General features: G+C 37.4%; 1 protein-coding gene across 1 annotated transcript in view; it reads right to left on the bottom strand.

Moving 5' to 3' along the window:
• The window catches only part of COL19A1 (collagen type XIX alpha 1 chain), a 199,627-nt gene that overhangs the window by 102,221 nt on the left and 72,087 nt on the right, over window positions 1–25,319 (bottom strand). The window contains exons 13-14 of the mRNA XM_069851444.1: window positions 24,229–24,273; window positions 371–424 (exon numbers count right to left, since the gene is read on the bottom strand). Coding sequence (XP_069707545.1) covers window positions 371–424; window positions 24,229–24,273 — 99 coding nt within the window. The remainder of the gene's footprint in view (window positions 1–370; window positions 425–24,228; window positions 24,274–25,319) is intronic.

Below are 25,319 nucleotides of genomic sequence, written 5' to 3' on the forward strand. Positions count from 1 at the left end.
CAGACGCACCTTCACCTTGTCTCCAGAAATGCCCTCTTTTCCAGCAGATTGCACACCCAGCAATAATTCTCATCTATACTGTGTTGCTTTAATCCCTGTGCTTGTTTCAGTTTATCTCATGAGCCGTCAGCAGACATATCATGGAACCTACTATATTCTTTCCCACAGCTCTCCTGTCTAGCCTGAAGCCCTAAGAACTCATATTTCAACTGAATGCTTCTCTCTCGTCCAATCATCCTGCAGATGTTAACTATCTAAGAATACACATTTTCTAAATGCATTGCTCTTCCTTACATAAACTCTGAATTTCATTGCTTAACTATCCTCCCTAAAAACTGTAACTTGACTGTTTCATTATCATTCAGCTTACCTCTCTTCCACGAATGCCTTCTGGTCCTGGTTCTCCTTTATCTCCCTTTTCACCCTAAAAGAATGAATATTTATTATATTACATATACAAGACAAATAGTAACCCATGACACTATTTAATAGGAAAAATGTTTTAACATTCTAGTTTGTTCTACATGAAGTGCTACATATGGTTGGACTTGATGATCCAGTGGGTCTCTTCCAACCTGGTTATTCTATGATTCTATATACATTGCTGGCTACACAAGCAAAATTATTTCTTTCATTCCAACAGAAATTCTTTCCAAATAAACGCCTCTGAAAAATGTCTAGCACTCCAAGAGCTATAGTTCTCTGTACTTCACAGTCCCACTGAACAGCCATAAAGACTCGCCACAGAAAAATATTCTTGGTTCTCAGTGCTCTGAGAACAAAGAAGTGAGACAGAAAGTAACACTGGGGAACAGTTTTCCTTTCAAATATCTAAACATTGACATTAAATTAATTGCTCTCATTCTGACACTGTTCTAAAATAAACAACACTTGTTTTAAATACCTGATAACAGAACTGTCAATATTATCATTTGGCTTTGGTTCATACTGGCATATAGTTCACTGACTGCATTTGAAAAATTGTATCAACTTTACATTCTGAAATTTTTCTCACAAGTATGAACATGAACACCATTGCGATAAAAAAATGGTGGGAAGGATCCTTCAGAGTCGTCTACACATACAGGCTGGTTCCCATTTTTGCTTATGAAACACTAACTACAAAACACAATATTCTTTGTAGGATACATGAAAGGATTCAGTTCCACATTATCTCTAACTACCATGCTATTCTAGTTAACACATATTACATCAAAGTGAACAAAATACATCTGCTTAAAGAGCATAATATAGGGGAGAATGCCTTCCAGAAGAAACAAGTCTAAACAGTTATATAATTGCAGCTTTCTCACTAGACCAAACTTTGTCACATCGTAAAAGTAACATAATTCTGATAAAAGCATGAGAACTAGCTTTACTGCAGTCCAAGCCCTTCATATCAACCAAAGAAAGAGAACAGCCCTGCACTGAATTTCAATTATCTCCAGGGGACTACATTTGTCTAAGCAGAACCTATTCATTATGTCAGCATCATCTTCATAATTCTGTTAGGTAAATGGTATTGAGCTGAGATCATTCAGCTAACTCCATCTGTGACACAGCCCTGACTCAGAGCTATTCCTCCAGTGGCAATGACAGAGGGCACTTTATCTAATAATCAGTTTTGCAAAATGAGTTCATATGAGCTTTCTCAAACAACTGAAGCCTACTAACAAATTAGCAATGGCAAACTGTGAATTTAATAATCCCATGCACAAGATGGCTTTGTTAGTTCATTGTTTCCATTTTAATACAGCTTGTTGAAAACAAACTTAATCCTACACATTAGCCTGATTCACACTGTTAAGGTTTCTCCACAAGTATTGCCTTATTTGCTTGTAGAAAAAAAACAAAACCCAAACAAACAAACAAAAAAAACCCAAACCCCCGATAAATCTATGCATTTATAGTAAAAGATTAAATGACACTAAACAGTTGTAGGAATTTTACACCCGTTATTTTAGCATGTTTGATTTCTAAAGGTCTCTTTGTTTTATGGATTAACACATCAGTTGAAATAGTAATTTTCTTTCACTGTCAGTTAAGAAAAGTAACAGTTGAAGTTCCAGACCTATTATTCTTCTTTAAATACCTCACTTAAAATCTTTAGGAGAAACTGAAAAAAACGACATTTGACTTTTTATCACTGTGACACACTGGACATCAAAGACTGCTTTCTGGATCTTTCAACTAGTATCAGTTACACTGCTACAGCCTTGCAACAGCTACAAAGGTACAGTCATATATTTGACATAGTACTTCCTTATCCTAATATATTACTAGATTTAAAAATCATTCCCATTTATGGAGATGTTTTTTCGTCTATGATTTACCTGCTTTCATACTTTAAGAAAAAATTATATAAGCATGTAAAAATTTGCTTCAGAAGTAGTAGTAACCTGTAATTCCTTGATGTACAGGTGGAAACCTGAGGTAGAAATATCTTGTCATCATTTGTTAGGCAACACCTACATTTACATAAAAACCTAAACAGAGCATCTAAACAAAAAGATGAGCCTCTCCTCCCCCCTGCCTATCATTTGCCTTGATCTTAGATAGAATCATAGAATCATAGAATAACCAGGTTGGAAGAGACCCACCGGATCATCGAGTCCAACCATTCCTATCAAACACTAAACCATTCCCCTCAGCACCTCGTCCACCTGTCCCTTAAACACCTCCAGGGAAGGTGAATCAACCACCTCCCTGGGCAGCCTGTTCCAGTGCCCAATGACCCTTTCTGTGAAAAATTTTTTCCTAATGTCCAGCCTAAATCTCCCCTGGCAGAGCTTGGGGGAGATTTAGGCTGGACATTAGGGAAAAAAAAAATGAACAGCATATGTTGAAGACTATGCCTTTTTTCTCCACTGAAGGCAGGTGGTAACTTCAAAAATGCTAGTGGTCCGGTCTAGACACATACAAGCATGGTTGGTGAATGCAGTAGAGAAAGAAAAACTCTCTCGCTTAGGATTTACAAGATGTGCGGATTTAAGCTGTTTGTCAGTCTCAGACAAAATGATGAAAAGCCACCCCCTATTAATGAGCCGGGACCGCTGCAGAGTCCCAAAAGCCACAGGCTTTCTGCCAGGTATGTGATTTTACTATGAACCTATACTGATTTTTTAACGGAGTAAATGATTTGTCCTTGCCAAGCCCATCTTATGGAATGCCCATGTCCTCTGTGAAGCCAGAATTCAAATCAGAGGTCCAATTATTACAATTTATTCTCATGAGAACTGAGCCAAGTCATGCTTATTTCTGCTTTTATGGAGCGCACTATACTGCATAATTAACAGCTTCAAATCTAGCCAATTCTCAGAATTGCTGGAGTAACTCAACAGTGTAGAGGAGGCTGTTGATAATCAACATCATGGCTTACCTCATAGATTAACAAAAAGGAGAGAAAAAAGTGTCAACACCATTTTTAATCTAATGTTCCTTTCTGCTAACACTACATTCAAATGAAGAAAATTAAAGAAGAAAATTGAAGAAAATTAAATTTCAAACACAGGATGTCAAAAGTCTGAAAATGCCATGCCTTGTTTATTAGCTAACTAAAACTAATCCAATGTAACACTGAAATATTTGTATTCCTTTGGGTGCATTCTGCTTTGAGTTACCCCAACGGAACAGGCTGGTTGGGTTGCTCCGGTATAATGCTGGGAGGGATTCAGTCTGCTGTGTGTTATAGCAGACTCACTGAACTCAGTGGCCACATTCTTTAATTAGAGCCACGGGTTCATGCATGGCCTCTGCAAGACTAGAGTACCAGCCTTCAGCTCTTTTGTTAACTTTAGGGCTGCCTCATTTTCCTGGCATATTATTTCCTCCTTATTAAAACAGCAAAGTAATGCGTTTTGAAATAAAATACATTCATACCTTAAAATTTACCTAAAAAGGTAAAGTTTCTTTTGCAGTGCTGCCTTGTTAATGATACGAATCAGGAATTCCTGATATCTTTTGCTCCGAGCATTTTCAAGTACCATTGTTAACAACAGCTGAAATACTCTCCAAAGTACACTAGCTATACTGTATCACTAACTCAGTGTGAATATTTTATAACTTTTAACCTCTGAAACTCTGATTTTACCCTACATAGCTTTCAGACAGTCACAGCTTGGGGATTGGTGGGTTGTTTTTTTTTTTTTTTAATACTCTGCTGCATTTTTCTACTGCTGTATCTCAGCACATTGCTCTAGGTGAATTTTCTCGTGACCATTTCTCCATAGCTATTCATAACCTCAACCTGATTGCTTATCAATTATTCCTAAATAAGTTATAAATTTTAAAAATCAGCATCTTAGGTTCAAAAAAAATCCCTATGGCTCATTCTGGTTTTGCTGACAGATATCTGAAGGGCTGGGGTTATGAAGGGCTCCATCCCAATAATTCACTGACATTTAACCTTTCTGGAAGAAAGCAGGATAATAATACTACAGGAAAGCAGCAACCCTCAGGCTGAAGCACCTGAGGACTGCTGAAACAGTAGATTATTTAAAAGGAGTGGAAATCAAGGCAGACTACTAATCTTGTCTCAGTTCAAACTGGGAGAAACTATTCAAGGAAACAACCGTGACACAAGAAGCTTATTTAAAAACAGTCTGTAACCCTCATAAGACCACTACATAACTAGAGTCAGAAAGAGACCTCATGAGACATTGGAGAAATAACACTTCTATTTCTAGTTAACTAAAATCAACAGTTATGACCTGGCAAGATGTCACCACAAAGCCTGAGTCTTCCCAAACCCACCTAATTAGGATAATGAGACTCAGCAATAAAGTAGGTAACCACAAAGCTTCATTGGCATTGGCAGTCCAGAGAGCTCAGTAGATACGCTTATCAACAAAGCATGATTAAAAAGGTTCTCATTCCCAACTGTGCCATCACCACCTTGTGAAACAGCCCCAGGCAGCAGGCATCATGCCTGACCAAGCCAGATAACGTGTCAGGACAAAGATCTTTCTTTCCTGTTTCATTTCCATAGACTGAGGGATACTGAAGATGTTCATATGCGCTAACTACTGCTTAGCGTCACACATTTCTAAGCAAGCTCTAACCACTTATAAGTCAGAGAGGCTATATAAAGGCAAACTACTGCTTCAATTGAATCCAAAATCTTAGGCACAGAATGATCTGAAGCCAGGCCAACCCGTGGCTCCCAAACTGCACTGATTAATTGAATCTTCCTGTCAGCAGGAATGAGGCACCCATCCGCTTTTATTCTCTGCAGAAAAATCTTAAATTGCAAATGACTTTGATCATCAGAACAGTGATAAAAAAAAATAAGTCCAATAAATGTTACAGTGTAATGCTCTCCAAATAGAGAAATCAAATGCACAAATAACAAGCAAAGAATAATCCCTCTGGCAATAGTGCAGAAAAGGATCTGGGGATTATCATGGATCACTAGTGACCATGAATCTGTAATACAAAGCTATTTTTAAAAAGTTAAACTCCATTCTGCATTCGCCAAATGTAAACTGAAAAAAAACCCCAACCCAACAGTTATTCAAGTTTACTTGACACTGATGAGAAAAGTGTAAAACAATGTCTAGTTCAGAGCATAGTATTTTTCATGGAACTTTATCAACTTTTAAGTATGTGGTCTTCTGCGAACCAGAACGATATAAAGTTCGGAAAAGAAAGAAAAGTTAGGAGGAAAGGGTTAACATAGGACACGCTGATGAATCTCAAACATGGGAAAGAATGCCATAAATGGGACAATATGTTTTTCACACTAATAATGCAAATACTGGGTTTAATTCGTAGCCAAAAGAATTTATGGTTGGATGGGGAGGGGAACTGGGGTTAAGAACGCAGAGAAGTCGTGTAATGATTTATCCAAGAATAGAATGAAATTGCCTTAACCATAGATTTTTCTTGAGAATGCTCTAGACAGACTTCATATTGATCGTATGCATGTCTTTGCAGAGATGAGGCTGATATAACCCTGTACACTCTTCCAGGGCAACTTTTTCTCTAGACTGCTTCTTAGTTACAGTGTTTGCAGGAGGTACACATCAAAATTCTTTCATTTATTAAATTAACTTTTTTTTTTTGAGGAAAGCACTGAAAGCCAGATAGACATTAATTCAAAGGCCAGCAATATACAGGATAACAACGGGACTGAGCCGTTGGCACTGTCACTGTGCCATTATCACCAAGCATAGTATCAGTTCAGAGATAAAGAACAGCAAAGTAAAAATCAAACCAAGTAACATAGATGAAACAGGAATGGGCAGATAAATGTATTCTGAAAAAATAGCAGCCTCTTTAGACTGAAGGGCTGTATCCACATTTGATCAAGTCACAGCTTTAGGTCTACTTTTACATTCTTCATGAAAGCCAAACACTCATATTGCAACAGCTACAAACACCAGTTTCTAAAATAGTCTACCAATTCCATAGCCCCTGGCATGCTATAAAATGTACCCAGTTATTGCCTTATTGAAACTTTTTCCTACATAGCCTGCAGAACTACTATATACTTAAGAACGATGCTTTCAGAGAACTCAAATTCTGCTCGTTCACATCTAGAAAATGCCACAGCAAGGTTACCAGAAATGCTGTATTCAAAACACAATTAAACAATCCTTTGATCTCCTAATGTGTTCCTTACGGATCTCTGAACCTCACTTTGGTCGTTACGTTCAATGTAACCCTATCTTGTGAAAATCTAAAAGACTGCCTAACATTCCCTGACAGCCACCAGAGTTAGTAGTTAAGACCATAAATGAAATACTAAAAGGAAATAAATAATACTATGATAAGGAGAAAAAAAAAAAACAGTCCATGTAGAACAATACATAGTCTACATTTTTTATCTAAGAGTCTTGTTAGGATAAAAGAAGCATAAGGACACAACTTTATCTTTTTGGATGACAGACGTTAGCCAGCACAAGAAGAAAAAATACTGAGATTTTGGATAACTCTTGCTTGAAACAATTTACACAAGACTAACCCAAATCATAGGTTTAGCATTACTATTCAATAATAAATGCCTGAAATTAATGTACTCAGGCTTAAGATGATCACGCTGGCTTTGTGTTTTTGCCACATGAAACTGAGATGATGCAGTTTGCAAACTCTGTGCTGCATGGTATCCTGCCATGGTTTGTCTGGTCATCATCATTAACTTCTTTTTTTTCCTTTCAATATCAAGGAGAAAAAAAAAACAAAATCAACATTCAAACCCCAACTCTTTTTGATAATTATTTGATCATAAATTCCCAGAGTTCACTTGAAAGAAAAATTCTGAACCCAAGATTAAAGTTTTATTCATGAAAATAAAAAAAAGGAAAATACTACTACCTAAAGCATGAGCTATATGAAAGCAGAATTTCAGTCTCCTGGTAATACGTATTCTTAGCATCCACTCTCTTCAGAGAAAGTACAATCAGTCAGATAAAGTGTGTTTATAAGGAAAAGTCACTAAGCTCTCTTATGGTGATTTTCATTTGCAATTGCTACTTGGTATTTATGTGCAGAGACTTCAGCGGATGTAAATAGCTTTTTAAAGTAATTCAAAGCTTCTCCCAAAAAATCAATATGATGTTTATTTCACGAATTTGCATCTACAGAAAGAAATGATAGAATATATTTTAAAGACTCTAAACCCACACCGTGAATAGTAATAGATATCCTATTCTTCACTCACTCCATCTGTATAAGTCTACAATACATTCTATACAAGGTCCATCATTTCAGTTTAGAAATCGGTGTATCGAACATCATTGATTGTGCTATACTTTTCCACATAATCCAAAGGCAAAAGGCTTTTGAAATATAAAGACTCATGAATTCAGTCGGACAACTCATACATTCAGTTTTTCATGAAAAACCTATACAGGGTACATTCATGGTCCAGCTTCCCCCTCCTTCTACACTGTCTCTGGCTAATCTCATCTGCAAATATAAAATATACAAGTATTTCCATGAATCATCACTTACACTTCTACTCCAGACTTGCGTCCTGTCCAAGCAAACAACTTTCTAGTACCTTCTTGTTGTTATCTAAACATCTGAAATAGTTTTGAATGTTTCTTTCATAATTTTTTTTTGTGGACAAAGCTTTTTTTTTTTATCTGAAAAAAATGGATTCCATTGCTCACCAAGAACTGGAATAATTGAGTCTCTTAGATTACAAACCACATCCAGACCATAGACATAACCTTTTTCAGCTATCTACTGAGGTACCACTTCCATCCGGACTTGATCACACTATCTTCACAAAGCTCCCTCATCCTGCTCTCACTCAGTCATTAGGAATGTCATTGCTAAAACTCTTTCCATCATTTATCTTCTCCTCTGCTGTTTCTCATGCATGCATATTTAAAGACTGGGAAACTAAAGTAATAAACTCAGTGCCCAACTTGGCATTGAAACGCTTACACAAAGTCATACCCTTTCTCCCCTTTCAATAGCCTCTCCCTTGCCCAACTCTCTTTTGGTGTCATGAACAAAATCTACACAACAGGTAAGCACCATCTAACATATTATCTATTTTTTAATTAGCCAACCAAGACTGGTTGCTTCCATCTTAAAACTTGTATTTTAATATCTGTGTGATGAGAGAAATTGTTTGTTCTGTCTTTGTACTGTGCCTGACACATGGAAACCATAACACATGTTTTGACTTGAACAAATACTTGAGCTTTTAGGGAATGTTGCTCTCACATCACTCACAAAACTAGAAGTTGAATTTGGTTCAAAGTTTTCAGTGTCAGACTCCACAGTAATTTTGAATTTAAGAATCTTGCGTACCTATCAATAGCTTAGAACCTAAAAAGAAAAAGCTGTCTTATTTAATGATCACTTTATTTTTCCCTTTCTTAAGTAAATACCGCAAATGGATTTGACTTTCAGCTACAGTTGTTTAAAATTCTATCTGTCTCTTTTTGTGGGAGGTTTCTGTTTATACTGGCTTAGTGTCAGGTTGAATGAAGATTTTTCCGTAGGAAGAATAAACTAGTTTCTTTTCAAGGCCGGTTTCCTAAGGCAACATAAAGCCAATCTATTCTTGTCAGCAGTTGACAAATAGTACTGCTTTCACAGAACATAGTATTTTTTAGACACCCATGCTTTCATGATTTTGGCAGGCTATTGCTATTGTTATTTAGACTCTAAAAGATGTTCTGCGGATGGTTAAAGAAACATCAAGTGTTTGCACAAACAGATGGACTGCTACGTCTTTTCTGAAAAGACTGCACCTCTAGCTTTATTTCTGCCACATGACAATCAAAATAATGGTATTTTCTGTAGCTGTGACTATTAATTTGGTTCACCAGGCACACACAGAAAGCAGTATCAGTTACCTTTATTTTCTTACACTACAGTAAGCAGTTTATTAAGGTAATAGAAATGTATGCTTTAAATCAGGAAATTGGTGTTTCAACAAAGCTCTCATGGACCCTGGTACAATCTAAAAGTCTGACATGTTCAGTCTTCGGATGGATATTTATCTGAAGGGGAAGCTTGATCTGTATTCAAAATAAGCACACCTTACTCTGTCAGACTTCACTAAGGCCAACAAAAAGCACAGCTAGGAAAGTAGGAAATGACTGCCTGTTGCATAGTAATTGTAGATTTAATACAGGAAGTTTTCTTTCTTTTGAGAGGATCAAAATCTACTTCACTGTCGAGCTCATGGGGCACCATGCATGAAAACAACTGTCATATTTCTGTTCTAGCTGGACCACTCTGCAGTGAAGTGTGAAAAATCAATGGTCTAGAATAAATAGGTGCAAGAATGTTCTGCAGTCTGTTAAAGAGAAGGAAGCATCTTTAGAAGGCATCCAGGGAAATTTGTGCTCTATCTACTGGGTGGCTTTTGACAATAGAAGCAAGTTTAAGTTAACACTGGCCTTCAATAAGTGCATAAAACTCATAAAAAGATACAGGACAAAATTTTCTTTATCTGTGCAACCTCAGCAAGTTTGCAGATGACACCAAGCTGAGTGGTGTAGTTGCCACACTGGAAGGACGGGATGTCATCCAGAAGGACCGGGACAGGCTGGAGAAGTGGGGCTGTGAGAACCTCATGAGGTTCAACAAGGCCAAGTACAAGGTCCTACACCTAGATCGGGGCAATCCCTGATTCCAGTACACGATGGGGGATGATGTGACTGAGAGCTGCCCTGCAGAGAAGGACTTGAGGGTGCTGGTCGATGAGAAGCTCAACATGAGCCAGCAATGTTTGCTCGCAGCCCAGAAAGCCAATCGTGTCCTGGGCTGCATCAAAAGAAGGGTGGCCAGCAGGTCGAGGGAGGTGATTCTGCCCCTCAATTCCTCTTTTGTGAGACCTCATTGTGTCCAGTTCTGGAATCCTTAACATAAGGAGGATATGGAGCTGTTGGAACAGGTCAAGAGGAGGGCTACAAAGATGATCTGAGGGCTGGAGCACCTTCTATATGAGGACAGGCTGAGAGAGTTGGGCTTGTCTGGCCTGGAGAAGAGAAGACTCCAAGATCTTCTAGCAACTTTCCAGTACCTGAAAGGGGCCTACAGGAAAGCTAAAGAGGGACTGTTCATAAAGACTTGTGGTGATAGGATGAGGGGGAGCAAGTATAAACTGGAGAAGGGCAGATTTACACTAGAAATTAGGAAGAATTTCTTCACCATAAGAGTGGTGAGACACTGGCACAGGTTGCCCAGGGAAGCTGTGGATGCCCCATCACTGGAGGTGTTCAAGGCCAGGTTGGATGGGGCCTTAGGCAGCCTGGTCTGGTGGGAGGTGTCTCTGCCCATGGCAGGGTGTGGAACTTTAAGGTCCCTTCCAACCCTAACTATTCTATGATGCTATGACTCTAATATACATTGGCCTCATCACAGAGGGAAGATCAATGACATGCTCCATGGAGGCAGGTAAAACAACTCAGTCTCCACTGTCACAGAAACTCTGAACTTCTGTTGTAAATTACCTGCTCAAAGGTAGCATCATTTGTTTCTTACACTACGATTTAAGAATACACAAAGATAGCCAATGAGTGTCCTGTAGAAAGTAGTGGTATAAAGCAGCTGGTGTCTTAGCTACATGACGCATTCTGTACAATTTACCATTCTTTAACTTTTGTGCAGATCTTCTTGAAAGTATTTTCTACATTAGCAAACACTGTGGCACAACAGAAGCTCATCTGTGGAGCAAATAACGCAGCATACTAGATGTTCACACTCCACGTATTTTGTTGTAGCTATTCTGAACCTACGTTGTAGCAGCTTTAGTCTGTTTTCATGAACTCAAGAGCCATTAACAATTGCAGCACCTTAAGCTTGTTCCTGGAGTACATCTTTCAGTTTAGCTTGATCCAAAGGAATCATACCACTCTTCTCCAGCCCCAAAAGTCATCTGTATAGGACTGCAGGACCTTTTAGTCACTAAATTATGCCTATTGTTCTGGAACACCTTAGTTGCTGAAGAAAAGCCAGACAGTGGTCTGGAGAAACAGAATCTGCTGGGATATAACCTAGTAAACAAGAGGCTTTTTTCTGGTCAAAACAGTTCCCTGATTTCTTTAGCTTACTAGACAGCACATGAACAGTTGCAATAGCCCTGGACAGGGATGCTGGGGATAGGAAGAAGCAGCTGGAAGGAGAAGATCAGGTAGCAAGTCTGCTTTTACCACTGACAGTAATATTTTAACAAACATCAACTACTGCTAAGTGGAGAAAAAAGAAAAGTACTTTGGAGACTTAAATACACTTAAACACGTATGTTGCTGGCATTTCAATACTATCATCCACATCTGACTTTATAGGCTGTGGAAAGCTTCACTCACACATACACACAGCGCTTTATTTGTGGCATATTCATGAAAAAAAGTTCATAATCTCCTATTCTACAGTGACCAATGTGAGTATCTGTTTTGTCATTTCTTCTTTCATCACACTCTGTCCATGAATTCTGATCCTTATACTAACCACAAAAAACTCTCACTCAAAATTGCAAAAGCACATGTAGAGAGCCCATTGATTTAAACACATGTATTTCAATTGCAAATTTACTTCTTGGCATGTGTGGCTATTATAGAAATATCACATAAAAGATTTTTGAAACAGGTCTCATAATATAAGGCTAAATTGGAAAAATTAACAAGGCTGCATAAGCATACATGCAGTTTAAGTTAAATGTTTTCTAATATTGCAACATCAATATTGTTTTATTAGATTATCCTGTTGCCTCTTCTCACTAGATAGCTGGCAATACTCTCTTTTTTTTCATAAAGAATAGTCCTCTGCAACACTGCATACAAAATAATCTCACTGATAGTAGCAGCTGCAGTGTACTGATGGCCTCCTTGCTGTGGAGCCCTGTCAATTCAGTTTTGCAGCACGTATTCGTTCACCACCTCCCAAGAACTGCCTCCCATTTAAAGGTCTGGAGACTCACGTGCCAACAGCCCTATTCAGTTTGCTGTGTTAAAGGAACAACACACTGCACCTGCCAGCAAGGATTGAGTTGTGCTTACTCTCAAGTGCGGTAATTCTTCCACGAGAGCCTCCTTTTTGGCTTAAACTTCTTTGTAAAGGAAGTTTTTGTTTATTAACTGCGCCGCAGTAAATCAAAATAATTAAGTCAGAAATGATTTAATTTAAAAAACTATTACTTGATATGTTTCTAAATACTTTTGGGTTTGTATTATCTTTTGTGGAAGGGATGACTTATTCTAGTACACATATAAATACATATGTAAACATACAAGCATATAGTGTAAATGTGCACTTTAAACTGAAAACTGAGGAAATACACTCACTCAAAGTAAAATCTATCACCAGATCTACACTATCAGAAGATACTGAGACTTACAGTCATATTAAACTACTTTAATTTTTAGTCCTGACTAACTGTAAGACCAGCTTAATGATACTACTGGAGTTATCCAGAACCCAGGAGACTGGTAAGCACCTGAACCACTCATGTTATCATACACTGTACCTAGAATGCTTCTCACAGCACTTCCACTTAGAGACACCACTTCCTTCAAAGATATTATGCAAAGGTGTTGGTGAAACATAAACGTCTTTTAGAAAAGTAAAATAAGGAGAAAGAATGGACAAACATCTGTATAGGTGGGTGAATGCACAAGAAGAAAGGTAAATTATGAGCCAGAAAAAGAGAAGAGAGAAGGCACAGAAAATCAAGAACAAGTCACAAAAACAGCAAGGTGATAAAAATAAAATAAATCCAGAAACAGTGATAAGAAAAAAGGTTTAAACAAAAAGAACTCGATGTTGAACTGCAGACAGAGCTATTTCTCTGAGATTATCTTGTGGGAACACTCATACCATGGGCTATTTCCAGGCCCCTCTCTAATCCAATTGAGGTCACATTTAGTTTGGAAATTAATTCTATTCTGGTATTCATCATCTTTTGACTCAGCAATCATCTTTTTTAATTCAGTCTTTTCAGATTAACATGTGATAAACAACAGAAATCATTTGTCATAATGAATTATAAAGCCTTTCACCGAGATCATCTGTGGAGTCAGAAGACAGAATATTTAATTCACAGCAATAAGCTTTATCACTTGACCTAAAAGACTAGGTAGCTGCAGCAGAGCATAACTCCTCTCTTCTGGTGAACCAAAAGCACAGGGCAAGTGTGGAGACCTTCCGCTCATCACAGAACACAAACAATTCACCAGCCGCTACTAGGAGTAGAATTTACTACTGACAGATGACATCTAGACCACATACCGTTTGGAAGGCAGTGCAGTCAAATGGAAGAAATAGGAAACTCTAGAAATCTTCATTTCATTCCCACATTAGTACTGACGCACCCCATTCTGGATTTTCAATCACTCTCCATTTCTTCCATCTCTCTCAGAAATACACATACACATGCCACCCAGCCTTCTTGTTTTTCCCAAGCAGCCCACTCAAGGTCCATGTCCATCCTCTATCCTCTCTCCTATGCACAGGTGCCCTTACCCAAGCCTCAGCATTCACTCCACTGGTGCTACACAGTGCTCAGAGTTGTAAATGTGAACCGAGACCTCAATATGTTTGTGTAGAGAGAGGATGATGCCAGGCTCTCTCCTGCTGCCAATTGATATTTCTTTGCTCATGCAGAACATTTTCTCAGATGGTAAATGTGCAGCACTCCTTAAAGCAAAAACTGTTACATTAATTTAAAATTAATTACCATTTATCAAAATTACCATTCAAAAGGTAATCCATAAAAAAGGCATCCACAGCTATAGTGGTACACAGTCATCCATCTCTACACATCTTCAGAGAAATCTCCAAGGTGGCACAGAAGCAACCATTACTGGAAGCAGGACATCCAAATGACCTGCCACTCTGCTCATGCTATTAAACCGTACGTCTCAGAGCGCCCACTAATGAAGCTGCAATGCTTCTGATACCCCACAATACCTCGTTCAGAACAGGCTTGGCAGTTTCTGCAGAGCATCACATGTGCTTTCTCACCCAGACCTCCACATCTGGGCTTACCATGCAACAGACTTCCTATGTTGTGGGATGAATTGAAAGTTCGACAGCTTAGTGGACTGAAGTAGACTGTACTCAATACATGCAAGTGGACAGAGCTTAAGATTAGACCAAATCTTGGTGAAGTCAGACTGAAAAAGATACTTTCCTAATGCCAAAAAAAAATCCTCTTTTCAAATACTATATTTGCAGTCCTAGACAGCTTGAGAATTCACAGTAGTGTTTAGGTATTGGCAAAGTCCTTTCTCCACTAATCTTGTTCTCAGCAAGACATGAATTGTTTACGCTCAATCCTCAAAGAAAAACATTTTGAGGTACATGACTAAATTTGGTGACAATACTAAATCATACAGGATAAAACAGACGAAAATGAACTGCGAAAAACTCAATACGGGCATGATGAGATGAAATATCAGGGCAAAAGAAGGACAAACGAAGTTCAATGTAGACAATACATCTAAAATTATAAAGATGGTAAAATCCTTCTTTTCCATATGTAGCCATAACATTTGTGAACACAGTGACAGTTTCCTAAATGCAGTGACTGGTAACACTCAATTCAGAAGGACCAAGAGCAAAATCTTGAGGCCAGACACAAAGCTAAACAGAGGGTTCAAAACAAAGTACAAGGTAAGGAGATATTACGAAGGCACAAAAAATGAAACAATTTCACTCTGATATGATATGCGCTGAAGTTCTTGCTTCTACCATCATTAAACACTGCAAAAGAAGTCAAAAACATCCAGAAGTGGCTAGTAAAAATGACCAAATACAGAACAGTTTTCATGGTAGGAGATCTTATACAAGCTGGAATTCTTCAATTTGGAAGACACAGGCCAGGAATGCATGGCAGATACTTATTGATTCTTGATTGATACTGAGAAACAGAACAAGAATTTTCCAAGAGAAATAGTGGAGGACACCAAACTACACTAAGAGGAAGCAGGTTCCAAATAAACAATGGGAAGTGGTTCTTGAAATACAAAGATAAACGGTGTAATACCTCACCACAGGATATTGCAGATGCTCAAAGTTTACATGAATTCAAGGGAAAACTGCACTCACTAACAGGAGAGAAGTCAATTGAAGGCTACTAAATTCACTGAAAACACATTGGCTGAGATGGCAGTCTCAAATAATTGAAGGCTGGAGTAGTACATAGGGAGAAGCACTGTATTTGCTTACTTTGTCCTTATGCTTTTCCCTGAGCATCACTTCTGGCTATGATTAGAAGCATGATGTTGAGCTTGATGAACTTTTCATCTGACTAAACAGGTAAGTGTCTGTAAATTAAACAGTGATACGGCTTGAGACCTGGAACTTAGTCATCTACATTATTAAATTTATAGACCTCAGCTATGAAGGTCTCTTGCAGACATTTCAATGAGTCTGATTAGCATTTCCCATATAATTCCCAGGCACAGTTCAAAAGTTACAATAGGCTAGGGGCTATTCCAAACAGACAGTTTTTATTAAGCCTGTTTCAAAGGGCAAGAGGCACCATGATGAAGGTGGACAGATCAAGCCAAATACAAAAGAACTACAGGATAAGCCCTGGTAAATGTTCCGCTTGCTGGAATAAATGCCAACACTTATTACAAGTAGAGACTTCATGTGGAATTAACAATATGCTTTTCCTTTTCCGGTAGAATATCTTTGTATAGATGTCTGCCTGCGATCATATATATGATCTGCTTGGTAATAAAAAAAATCCTGTCAAATAAAATGCTTGCATGCCTATTCATTTGGATGGTTGTCTTGTAAATAACATTTAACCTCATACTTAATGAAAACAATTCCAGAATGCTACCCACCATGTCAAAACAGAACAATCATACAAGCAAAAGCAAAGAAAAACATCGCCCTCGACCCCAAAGCTTACAAGGTGGAAACAGGTGATTAAATAGTTACAAGATGAGAAAGAGAAAACTCTAATACTTCCCTAATCAGCATTAGGAGATAAGTATGCAAAAAACTCAGTTCACATTTACATCCAGCTGGCAAGGCACCCCGTCTTGACTGCATGAAATAAGGCTTAAAACATTTCAGAAAATCTTCCTCCTGCTCCCAGAAAGTATTTCTACTGATAGTCAGCAAAGGTGAAGAGCCACATTTTCACCACAGTGGCACTGACTGACACGCCACCACCATCCAGACTAGCTAGGGAAATGCACCCTTAGCCTATAATTCAGAAAGCAGGTTCTTCCATTACTCAAAAAAATAAACAAATGAAATCTGACTAACAGGTCTGTATATGCAGCAGCCAAGGTACCATTAAGATTTTCAGCTTACTGAATATACTTTTCTAACCTTTTGTTCAGACTGAAGCATTTCTACCAGAATCTACAGCGCTACAAATAGAACCACTATACTAACACTGAGGCAAGTTACTAACTGCTTCTCTTAAACGTAATTTTTAGTACTTTTAATTAGAGATCTTTGAGGTTCATGATTGTCTTTCTATCCATGAGTAACAGCTTCTGTTTTTCAAGTAGATTGGAAGCTTCCCCAGTACTTGAGCTGCCTTACGTGGACCTGTTTAATCAGAGATTCGTGGTACAGACATCAAAATATTAGAAAGACTAGATATAATACTAACATCAACTAACATCTTAGAAAGGAAATATGATTCCTGCTTCATTTACTTACTCTTATTTAAGAAAAGCATATTAAAGACTAAAAGAAGACTACAAAAAGACTACACCTGGGAACAAACTGCAAGTTTATAGTCTTGTGTGTCCTGAATAGATGGAAGATAGACAGTGGAGTATTTTATTAGGTGTGATAGGATGAAGAAAAAAACATTGAACCTCCAGGAAATCTTCTTGACACTAAGATCTATTAGGAATTTTCTTCTAAAGGAAATAGAGGAAGCCCTATTTCCTGGGATAATTCAAATTGTACTTCACAAAATAGTAAATATATACAAAGAACATCCTGCTTTTAGAAGAAAATGAAGCAGATGAGAATTTTTTCTACATTTAGGCTGGATAAGCCCCAGACTCCTCCTCTCTTCTCACATGTATACACAGGCAAAAGCACAACCAAAACACACAAAAAGTATTAAAAGGATGACACTTTGGAAATAATGAATGACTGTTATTACAGTTTTACTCTCAAAGTCTCACTTAGTCAAATACATGTAGCTTTTTTAATTACACAATTTTACTGAGACATATCAGTCAATTAATTACAGTAAAACTGTAAGTTTACCAAAGATCAAGTGTTCACATGTGCATACCACAGCACATATGTGTCTACAAAGCTCAGCTCCAACGACATCCAGTCTTAAAATCCTCTATTTCAAGTGTGAGATAGGAGGGGGATCTGCTTTATTCCAACAACCAGTTAAGGAAAACTCCTTTTGACGAGTCCCTCTCCAGAGCACTGTCATCATCCTAACTATCAGTCATAAATTCTGAATCTTCTGAGACATCAGCTAGTACTGTGATTTAGCCTATATAACATCATACCTTACGTGCCTCTGTGAGTTAAGAAAAAACCAAAGATTTCACACTAGTATTCTGAAGCAGCTAAGTAAGGCAAGGAATTTATGTTTCCCAGCTTTGTGAAATTACTATTAGCGACAATCCGGTCACATTTGCCCAGCTATAATTCACATTTAAAAGCACTCACTTTTCTATCACCACTAGACCAAATCAAATATATGTCTGTTCCATATATGCTGCCAAATTATAATGGAATTTATACAATGTTCAGGTTCTGCATGTCCCACAGAACTGAATTCTCATTGTTCTAGGTCAGTTACAGAAAGAACTGCATCTGTGAAGTATACTACAGCAAACACATACTCTAACCAAGAAGATAAGACTGGATGACAGACAAGTAGGGGACTTGAGTAACGAGTACTAGTTGGAGTGGCCAAAGGAAGCAACATCCAACAGACAAAGAGAATGAATTATGGATTTAACAAACGAAAAAAAGGCATCTAAGATGTTATTTGTCTGATGAACTAACAGGCTTTGGGCCAGTTCCAACTCCCAACCAATGCACGTACTTCAAGTACCAAAATAAATAACAATAAGATTACAACCTCAGTAAGTTTCAAGAACTCAGACCTAGCTTTGAGTCCATTTCTTGGTTAGGCTTGTAACAGCTGCCAAGCTCAAAACATTGTGCCCACTCATCCGAAGTGAAAGATTTAAACATCTTGCCTCTGCAAATTAAGAAGCTACAAAGAGAGGAGAGGTAAGGGTTACTTAAGACAGATAAAAGATTTATAATTAGGTACGGAGATTCGTGAATTATTTCTTTTTAAATTGCCAATGACAAGGTATAACTTGATAACTTATGTCCTTCACTATGGCTGCATTTAAGCAACTCAAGCCAACTGGTGCTTGAGCTAAGACTCCTTTGATTTTGTTGGGTGGATTTTGGTTTTCTCCATTTAGAGTAAACAGTCATTTAATGAGGCATCAAATTGTGTCATAGCTTTAAGCATGTCTTAAGCAAACCTGGTGCTTACAACTGTTACTAGAATGGGGACCCATTCTGTGGACTGTTTTGTTACCAGGGTTTCCCTGGTATTAAAATCTGTTATTTTGGAGGTTCTGTGCTTTTTGTTCCAATCTGCAGGCTTATGACATGCTCGAAGTAGGAACACACATATGTAACTTCACTGCATTGTGACTTTTATATGGCTGAAGTTTTTGTTGGTGCACTACACAGCAATTCTCTGAATGTAATCCTCTGTAGCAATCTATTCCATATTTTATTCTTTTTTTTTACCATTTTTTTACTCATAGTAATTCCTTCAGGTATCAAAATCAGGATCAGAGATCTCTGGTTGTGAGCTCTCTGTCTCAGAAACTCCATCTACAAGCTAATCAGAAAAGCAGTTTTTATTTTATGTATCACTGATTTCAGTGCCTGACTCTCTTTCAACCTCTGAATTCTCAGAGTGACAGGGATTTTATTTTTCAGAAAGAAATTGCTTTACATTGGGATAGTGGAAGAAAGCAGTAAAAAAAAACCCCAAACAAACATGAAAGAAGAGCAATAGATAAAAGATTGTAAAAATGAAACAAGAGGATTCACCTTGTAAATTAAACTGTATCTAAAAGATGCAGGGACAGAAGTTGAACTATGGCAATTGCCACAGCTCAAGTGAAAGGAGCTGTGATCAAACAATCCAACAGCTGCATGGCAGTTTTCATACTAACAAATTTTAACATTCTCCCTTTTTTCAGAGAATCACAGAATCATTTATGTTGGAAAAGACCTTTGGGATCATTGAGTACAACCATAAACCTAACACTGTCAAGTCCACCACTAAACCATGTGCCATTTTTTTGGTACTTAATAAATTCTGAAGACACTTAGATTTCATTCACATTGAAAAATTTATTTTGTAACTTATTTATTTTGTAATTTTTTGTTTCATAGGGTTTCAGGAAACCCAAGCTAAAAACATCCCAGAGAATGCATGCACATCATCCAAGCAACCATGTACAATGCCACTCTTAGAAGCTTTCCATGACAGCTTCTATGAGGAAGACTGCACCAGATGTCAGGTGATTGGATATTTAAGCAAAGGCACTGGTCACCCCCAGACATAATGCTCCAAAACAAACAGTGCATGAATGTATATACAGATATTATAAAAAAATCTGCTACATATTCCGGTGAACAATGTTAGTTCATACTGTAAATTAAATGTACAATTACATATCATCCCCTGCCAATATTAGAAAAAATAATGCACACACCCCCGCACACCATTTTCACTTAATATTGTTCTCTTCTTTAATGCAGATCTATAACGTGAACATGTGTCAAACCAGAAAAATATCACATTTATGTTCACTGTTCATAAAATCATAGGATAATGGAGGCTGGAGGTGAGGACCTCCTCACCTCAGGAGGTCCCTAGTCCAACCTACTCAAAATAGGGTTCAGTTATGAGGTCAGGCCAGGCTGTTCAGGACTGGTCTCGAAAGCCTCAAGGAAAAGAGCCTGCACAATCACTTTGGACAATCTGTTCCAGAGCTTTACTGTCTTATCACAGGAAAGTATTAACTAAGTATTAAAAACAAACAAGGATATACACTGAAAAAGAAACTCTGAGCTTATCGAATTAGAAATCAGTGTTAGTGACACCACATAATTTTGATGCTATTATCAGAAAATGGTAAAGTCATTTAAGATAATCAGATCTCCTGTGTTTTCTTGAAGCCTTTCTTTAGTTTATTCTGTTTTTTGTAACCAGGATAAAAAGTGCAGACCACTGGAAGAGGAAATTGCTTCCATAATAAACAATACAGTTAAAATTCAAACCCCTTTCCTAATGGCTACACAGCATCTTTCTCAACTGCACTTTCAGCCCATAGCTTGGCATGCACTACAGACATAGCAGATATATCATTCCCTTCCTCTTTTTAGCAGTGCTATGCATTTAAAGACTGTTTACATATTTCTTTTCAGATGACTCTACACTAAGTAATCTTCATTCATGCAGTCCTTCCCAAAAGGTTCTGTGTTCCTGGGCACCAATCATTCTCAGTGCCCTACTTTCAAAATCCTTTAAGGTGAAGTCTTACCAATATCAAATAGCACATAAATATTTAGTGTTGTAGACAATATTCCACTTTAAAACACCTTAGTAAACGTCTTTCATTTTCAACTGTCTAATTTCATTCACCTGTGCCCAGTTTCCAATCCAAATTATCATCATATTTTAATTTCTGAGTGGATATCATTTGATTTGGGTTTTCACAGCTCAGACTTATTCTCCCCTGCAGGTAGTGCCTTGCACTCATTCCTTCTGCGTTGGATCCTATTTTTTTCAGGCTACATCTATGATTTGCCAAGAACATTCTGGATTTTAAAGCTTTCTTCTAGTTATTATTAGTCCTTCCTGACTCGATATCATTATAAAGCGTAATACTCATACTTTCTACCCTATAACGTAAAATTACAATTCTGAGCAGTACTAGAAGGACGGATACACATGCTATAGTTTGCCCTCCTGTCAACAAACCAATTAAAATTGCTCTCAGCATATACTTTTTCAGTCATTCTGTAGAACGGTAGCCCAATGATTTTGTTGCAGCTATAAGACTATCATATAAAACAATGCCACTATCTAAGTAACACAAAGAAAATAAACCACAAAGAATTAAAATTAATTTAGAGTAACAGTGTATTTCCCATAGAGGGGAAACCTTGCTGCATAACACCTGCAGACATGGTCTGTAGCTTCTCTTACCACCACTGACTTCTATAAGACAGACCAAGTTCATCCAAGATCAAAAAAAAGGAGGGATGCAGAACAAGAGTTCTGGATTCCTCAAGGAGAACAAAGTGTGGCAAAGAAATCCTTAAATGGTATAAAATAATCTCTCTCAGTAGTTTAAATTACAGATGCCTCCCCTCTCTGGACTTCAGTAACTGGAAATACAGCATTGTCATTCTTTAATAATTATTTGAATGAAGGCTAAATTGAGTATTCAACTCCAGGCTGAGATCCACTCCCCATATTCTTAAAGCACACTCTTTCCGTAAAAAAACACAATATGTAGCTTCTGGTGAGAATGTCACAAATGATTTTTGAGTGATCACTGGTAAATAAAGGTCCTTCAACTAGTATCTTTCCTGTTATTTGAAGAACAGGCCTAATACATTGTTAATAGTTACACTAGAAATAACTTTTAAATGGGATATCTTAATTAACTTCTGAAGCTACAGAACAAAGAGGAAAAAAAAGGGTCTAAATGTGCTGACTCAGTTTCCAAATAAGAAAAATGTGATTACCAGTGCTTAGGTCATTTTATCTCAGTCTTAACACAAGGGAAATCAAGCAAAGAGAGTGGCAGCAACAGCTGGAACCCTCTTCCTGAGTCCAAACACAATTTTTTCATAAAACTTAAGAAAAGCACAGCACAGCTGCAGAGCAATTATGGAAAAAAGAAAGAAAATGGAAAAAGACATCCATAAGCCCTTCAGAGATGATGAATAACAATGCCACCAAGGAAATCAGATCTGTCAGTGGAGTTAGAAACACTCAAGCTTAACAAGTAGGTTTTTTTAAGAGGCTGAATTCACATTATAGAAGTTAGTTGCTACGGATGCTGATTTTACTTCTGATACGTCTTCCTCCCTGGTTACTGGAATATTTCCTACTAAAAAAACCTCCAAAATTTTAAAAATGCTTAAATTCTGTTAATCCATATCATGTTTTCTTTGAAACATGAAAGCAAGCTGGGTGACACTTCTGAAGAGGTATGGTGGATGAGTGAGTGTACCCATGTACAAAGCACCCTAACTCGCAAATATACTGCACTTTTCAAAATTCAGGAGCTGCCGCATTTTCTTCAGTCTGAATATTGCCAGAATAGAGGTGTCTGTCATTCTTCATCTTTGTGATTTATAAATTCAGCAAAAATGCTTTCCTGCACCTTTTTTCAGACTGTGAGCTGAAGCTCAGAGAAATTATCTATGATCCAAGAAAGGTTGCCTCATCAATATCAACAAAAACCAATGAAAAAGCAATAACCAGGTAGTAACACAGTTACGATCTGAAGATTCTATAATAAACTGTCACCGTTATTTCTTTAATTTCTATTAGGCAAGCTAAGAACAACCTCTTCCTTCCACTTGCCCTTTAACATAGGCTTGCCTTCGATAACCTGTGAAGACCTACTTGTCTGAAGCCACATAAGAAGATTAGGTTGCATCATCTAGAGTGACCCAGACTGGCACTCTGTCAGTCAAGACAGCCTTCCACAGGACCAGCTTCATTCCCATTTTAATACACTTCTAAACTACTTCTGGCCACTGCAGAGCATCTGCAATCAGGACAGACTGTATCAAGTTCCATTTCTGATACCCACTGGTGAAGAGCAAGCAAAGGCACATCCTAGACTTCCCATTCAAAACTATTTGATGGCTGTTAGGAGACTAACAATGTCCATCAGGCACAAGTCAGTCAACCAGGCAGAGACACAGCTTGCAGTCTTGGGGAGAGAGAAATGCACCTGCATTCAGCTTGGCCACTAGCATTTAAGTCAATTCAGTCAGATACGGGCAGGAGACAAATCTCACGTTAACCTACTGTGTAAGTACACAGAAGTATATAAATGAAAATTAACCTTTTAAAATTAGCAGTCAGTTATGCTGTAGCAAATCATAGAATCAAAGACTCATAGAATCATCAGGTTGAAAAAGACTCATCGGATCATCAAGTCCAACCATTCCTACCAAATACTAAACCATGCCCCTCAGCACCTCGTCCATCCGCCCCTTAAACCCCTCCAGGGAAGGTGACTCAACCACTTCCCTGGGCATCCTCTGCCAGTGCCCAATGACCCTTTCTGTGAAAATTTTTTTCCAGAGCATGTAAAACATTTAGTAGTTACAATAAAAGTGCATTTATAATGTATAAAAACAATAAATAAGCACTATAAGTATCTACACATCATCTCATCATACATTTCATATCGTATTAATAAACATTTACTAGTCACCATAGAAATAAGATAGCGGCAAACAATACTGGATTCCAGTGGTTATGGTTCTGTTAGGCTTCATTATTATGTCTTTTCTTAATAAAAAAAAAATTGTTTCCACAAGAATAACTGATGACACTGATTAACACATATCAAAAGCTCTTTGTTCTGAAGCATTTCAGGAATGATTTACATCGTAAAAAAATAAGAATCGTATTCATGAAAAAGTTAAGAGAGACTTTTAGACAAAATTGGTAACATATCAAAATGTTAAACTGAACAATTAAATAACATTGACAGAAAAATTTACCTTTTCACCTTCTTCACCTTTACCACCTTCCAAGCCACGTTCACCCTGGAACACAAAACAATAAAAAGCAATAAAATAAAAGAAAATAAAGAGTTTAAACATAAACAGTCTTCAAATAATTTCATTCTTTAAAATACTTTTTTTGCATTGAACTTCTATTATGGGATTAAAACAGAAGAAAGATTTAGATATTAATTACCTCCCATTCAAAGTAGTATGAAACCACCACAAAAAATGACACAGCTTTCCACGGTTTTGTTGATTAACAGCAGTCAATCATTTTCCCCTTCAGCCTAAGAGGTGTTCTTGGCTTCAGAAATCCTGAACTATTTACTGATCCGAAACCCAGTTATTACAGTTCTGCTATTCTTCTGCAGAGCCAGTTTTAATAAATTTCTTCCTATTAATACCTTAATTTTAATTGTTAAACATATCTAGTCAGATGTGAAGGCCTCTAAAACCCAAAACACTTGAGAAAAATATAGATACAATTTACTGAAAGAAAACTAATTAATTTCACTTCAAAAAACATACTGGAATACTCAAGTATTAGGGAAAAAAAAAAAACAAAGAAAGGGAGAGTTTTGAAACATTAATTCAAGCTCAGTTTATTTCAGCAGACTGGATTATTTATTTTATTCTTTTTCAATAAAAAGAGCAGTTATAATGCCCTTGCAGCTCTAATGTGATGTCTTTTAGCTCAGAAAACGTTCTTAACGTACAATCTTACTATGTTAACATCTTCATCAAATAGTCTGCAGCCTGGCTATATTATAACAAGAATAACACCTGCCTGAGATCTTAATGTATACTTATAAGATTTGGGAGACAAAGCAGACACACAGCCAAAAGGATTTACTTGAAGCACAAAAAATACCTAATGAAAAGAACCCAAACATAAACTTTCTCCCTCAAATCACCTAGCAGGAGATGGTTTGCACGTCTTTGCCAGTCTCTACAACAGTCTCACCGCCTCAGTGCAATTCACATGACTTTCACTTGTCTGAAGATGAAAAGACTGGAAAATTTCCAAAGTAAAGCATAAGGTGTTTTCTAAATTACATTCAAAAAATCAGAATGAGAATCTCAAT

This window comes from Phaenicophaeus curvirostris, chromosome 2 (genome assembly GCF_032191515.1).
Source record: "Phaenicophaeus curvirostris isolate KB17595 chromosome 2, BPBGC_Pcur_1.0, whole genome shotgun sequence".
NCBI classification, from domain to species: Eukaryota; Metazoa; Chordata; class Aves; order Cuculiformes; family Cuculidae; genus Phaenicophaeus; species Phaenicophaeus curvirostris.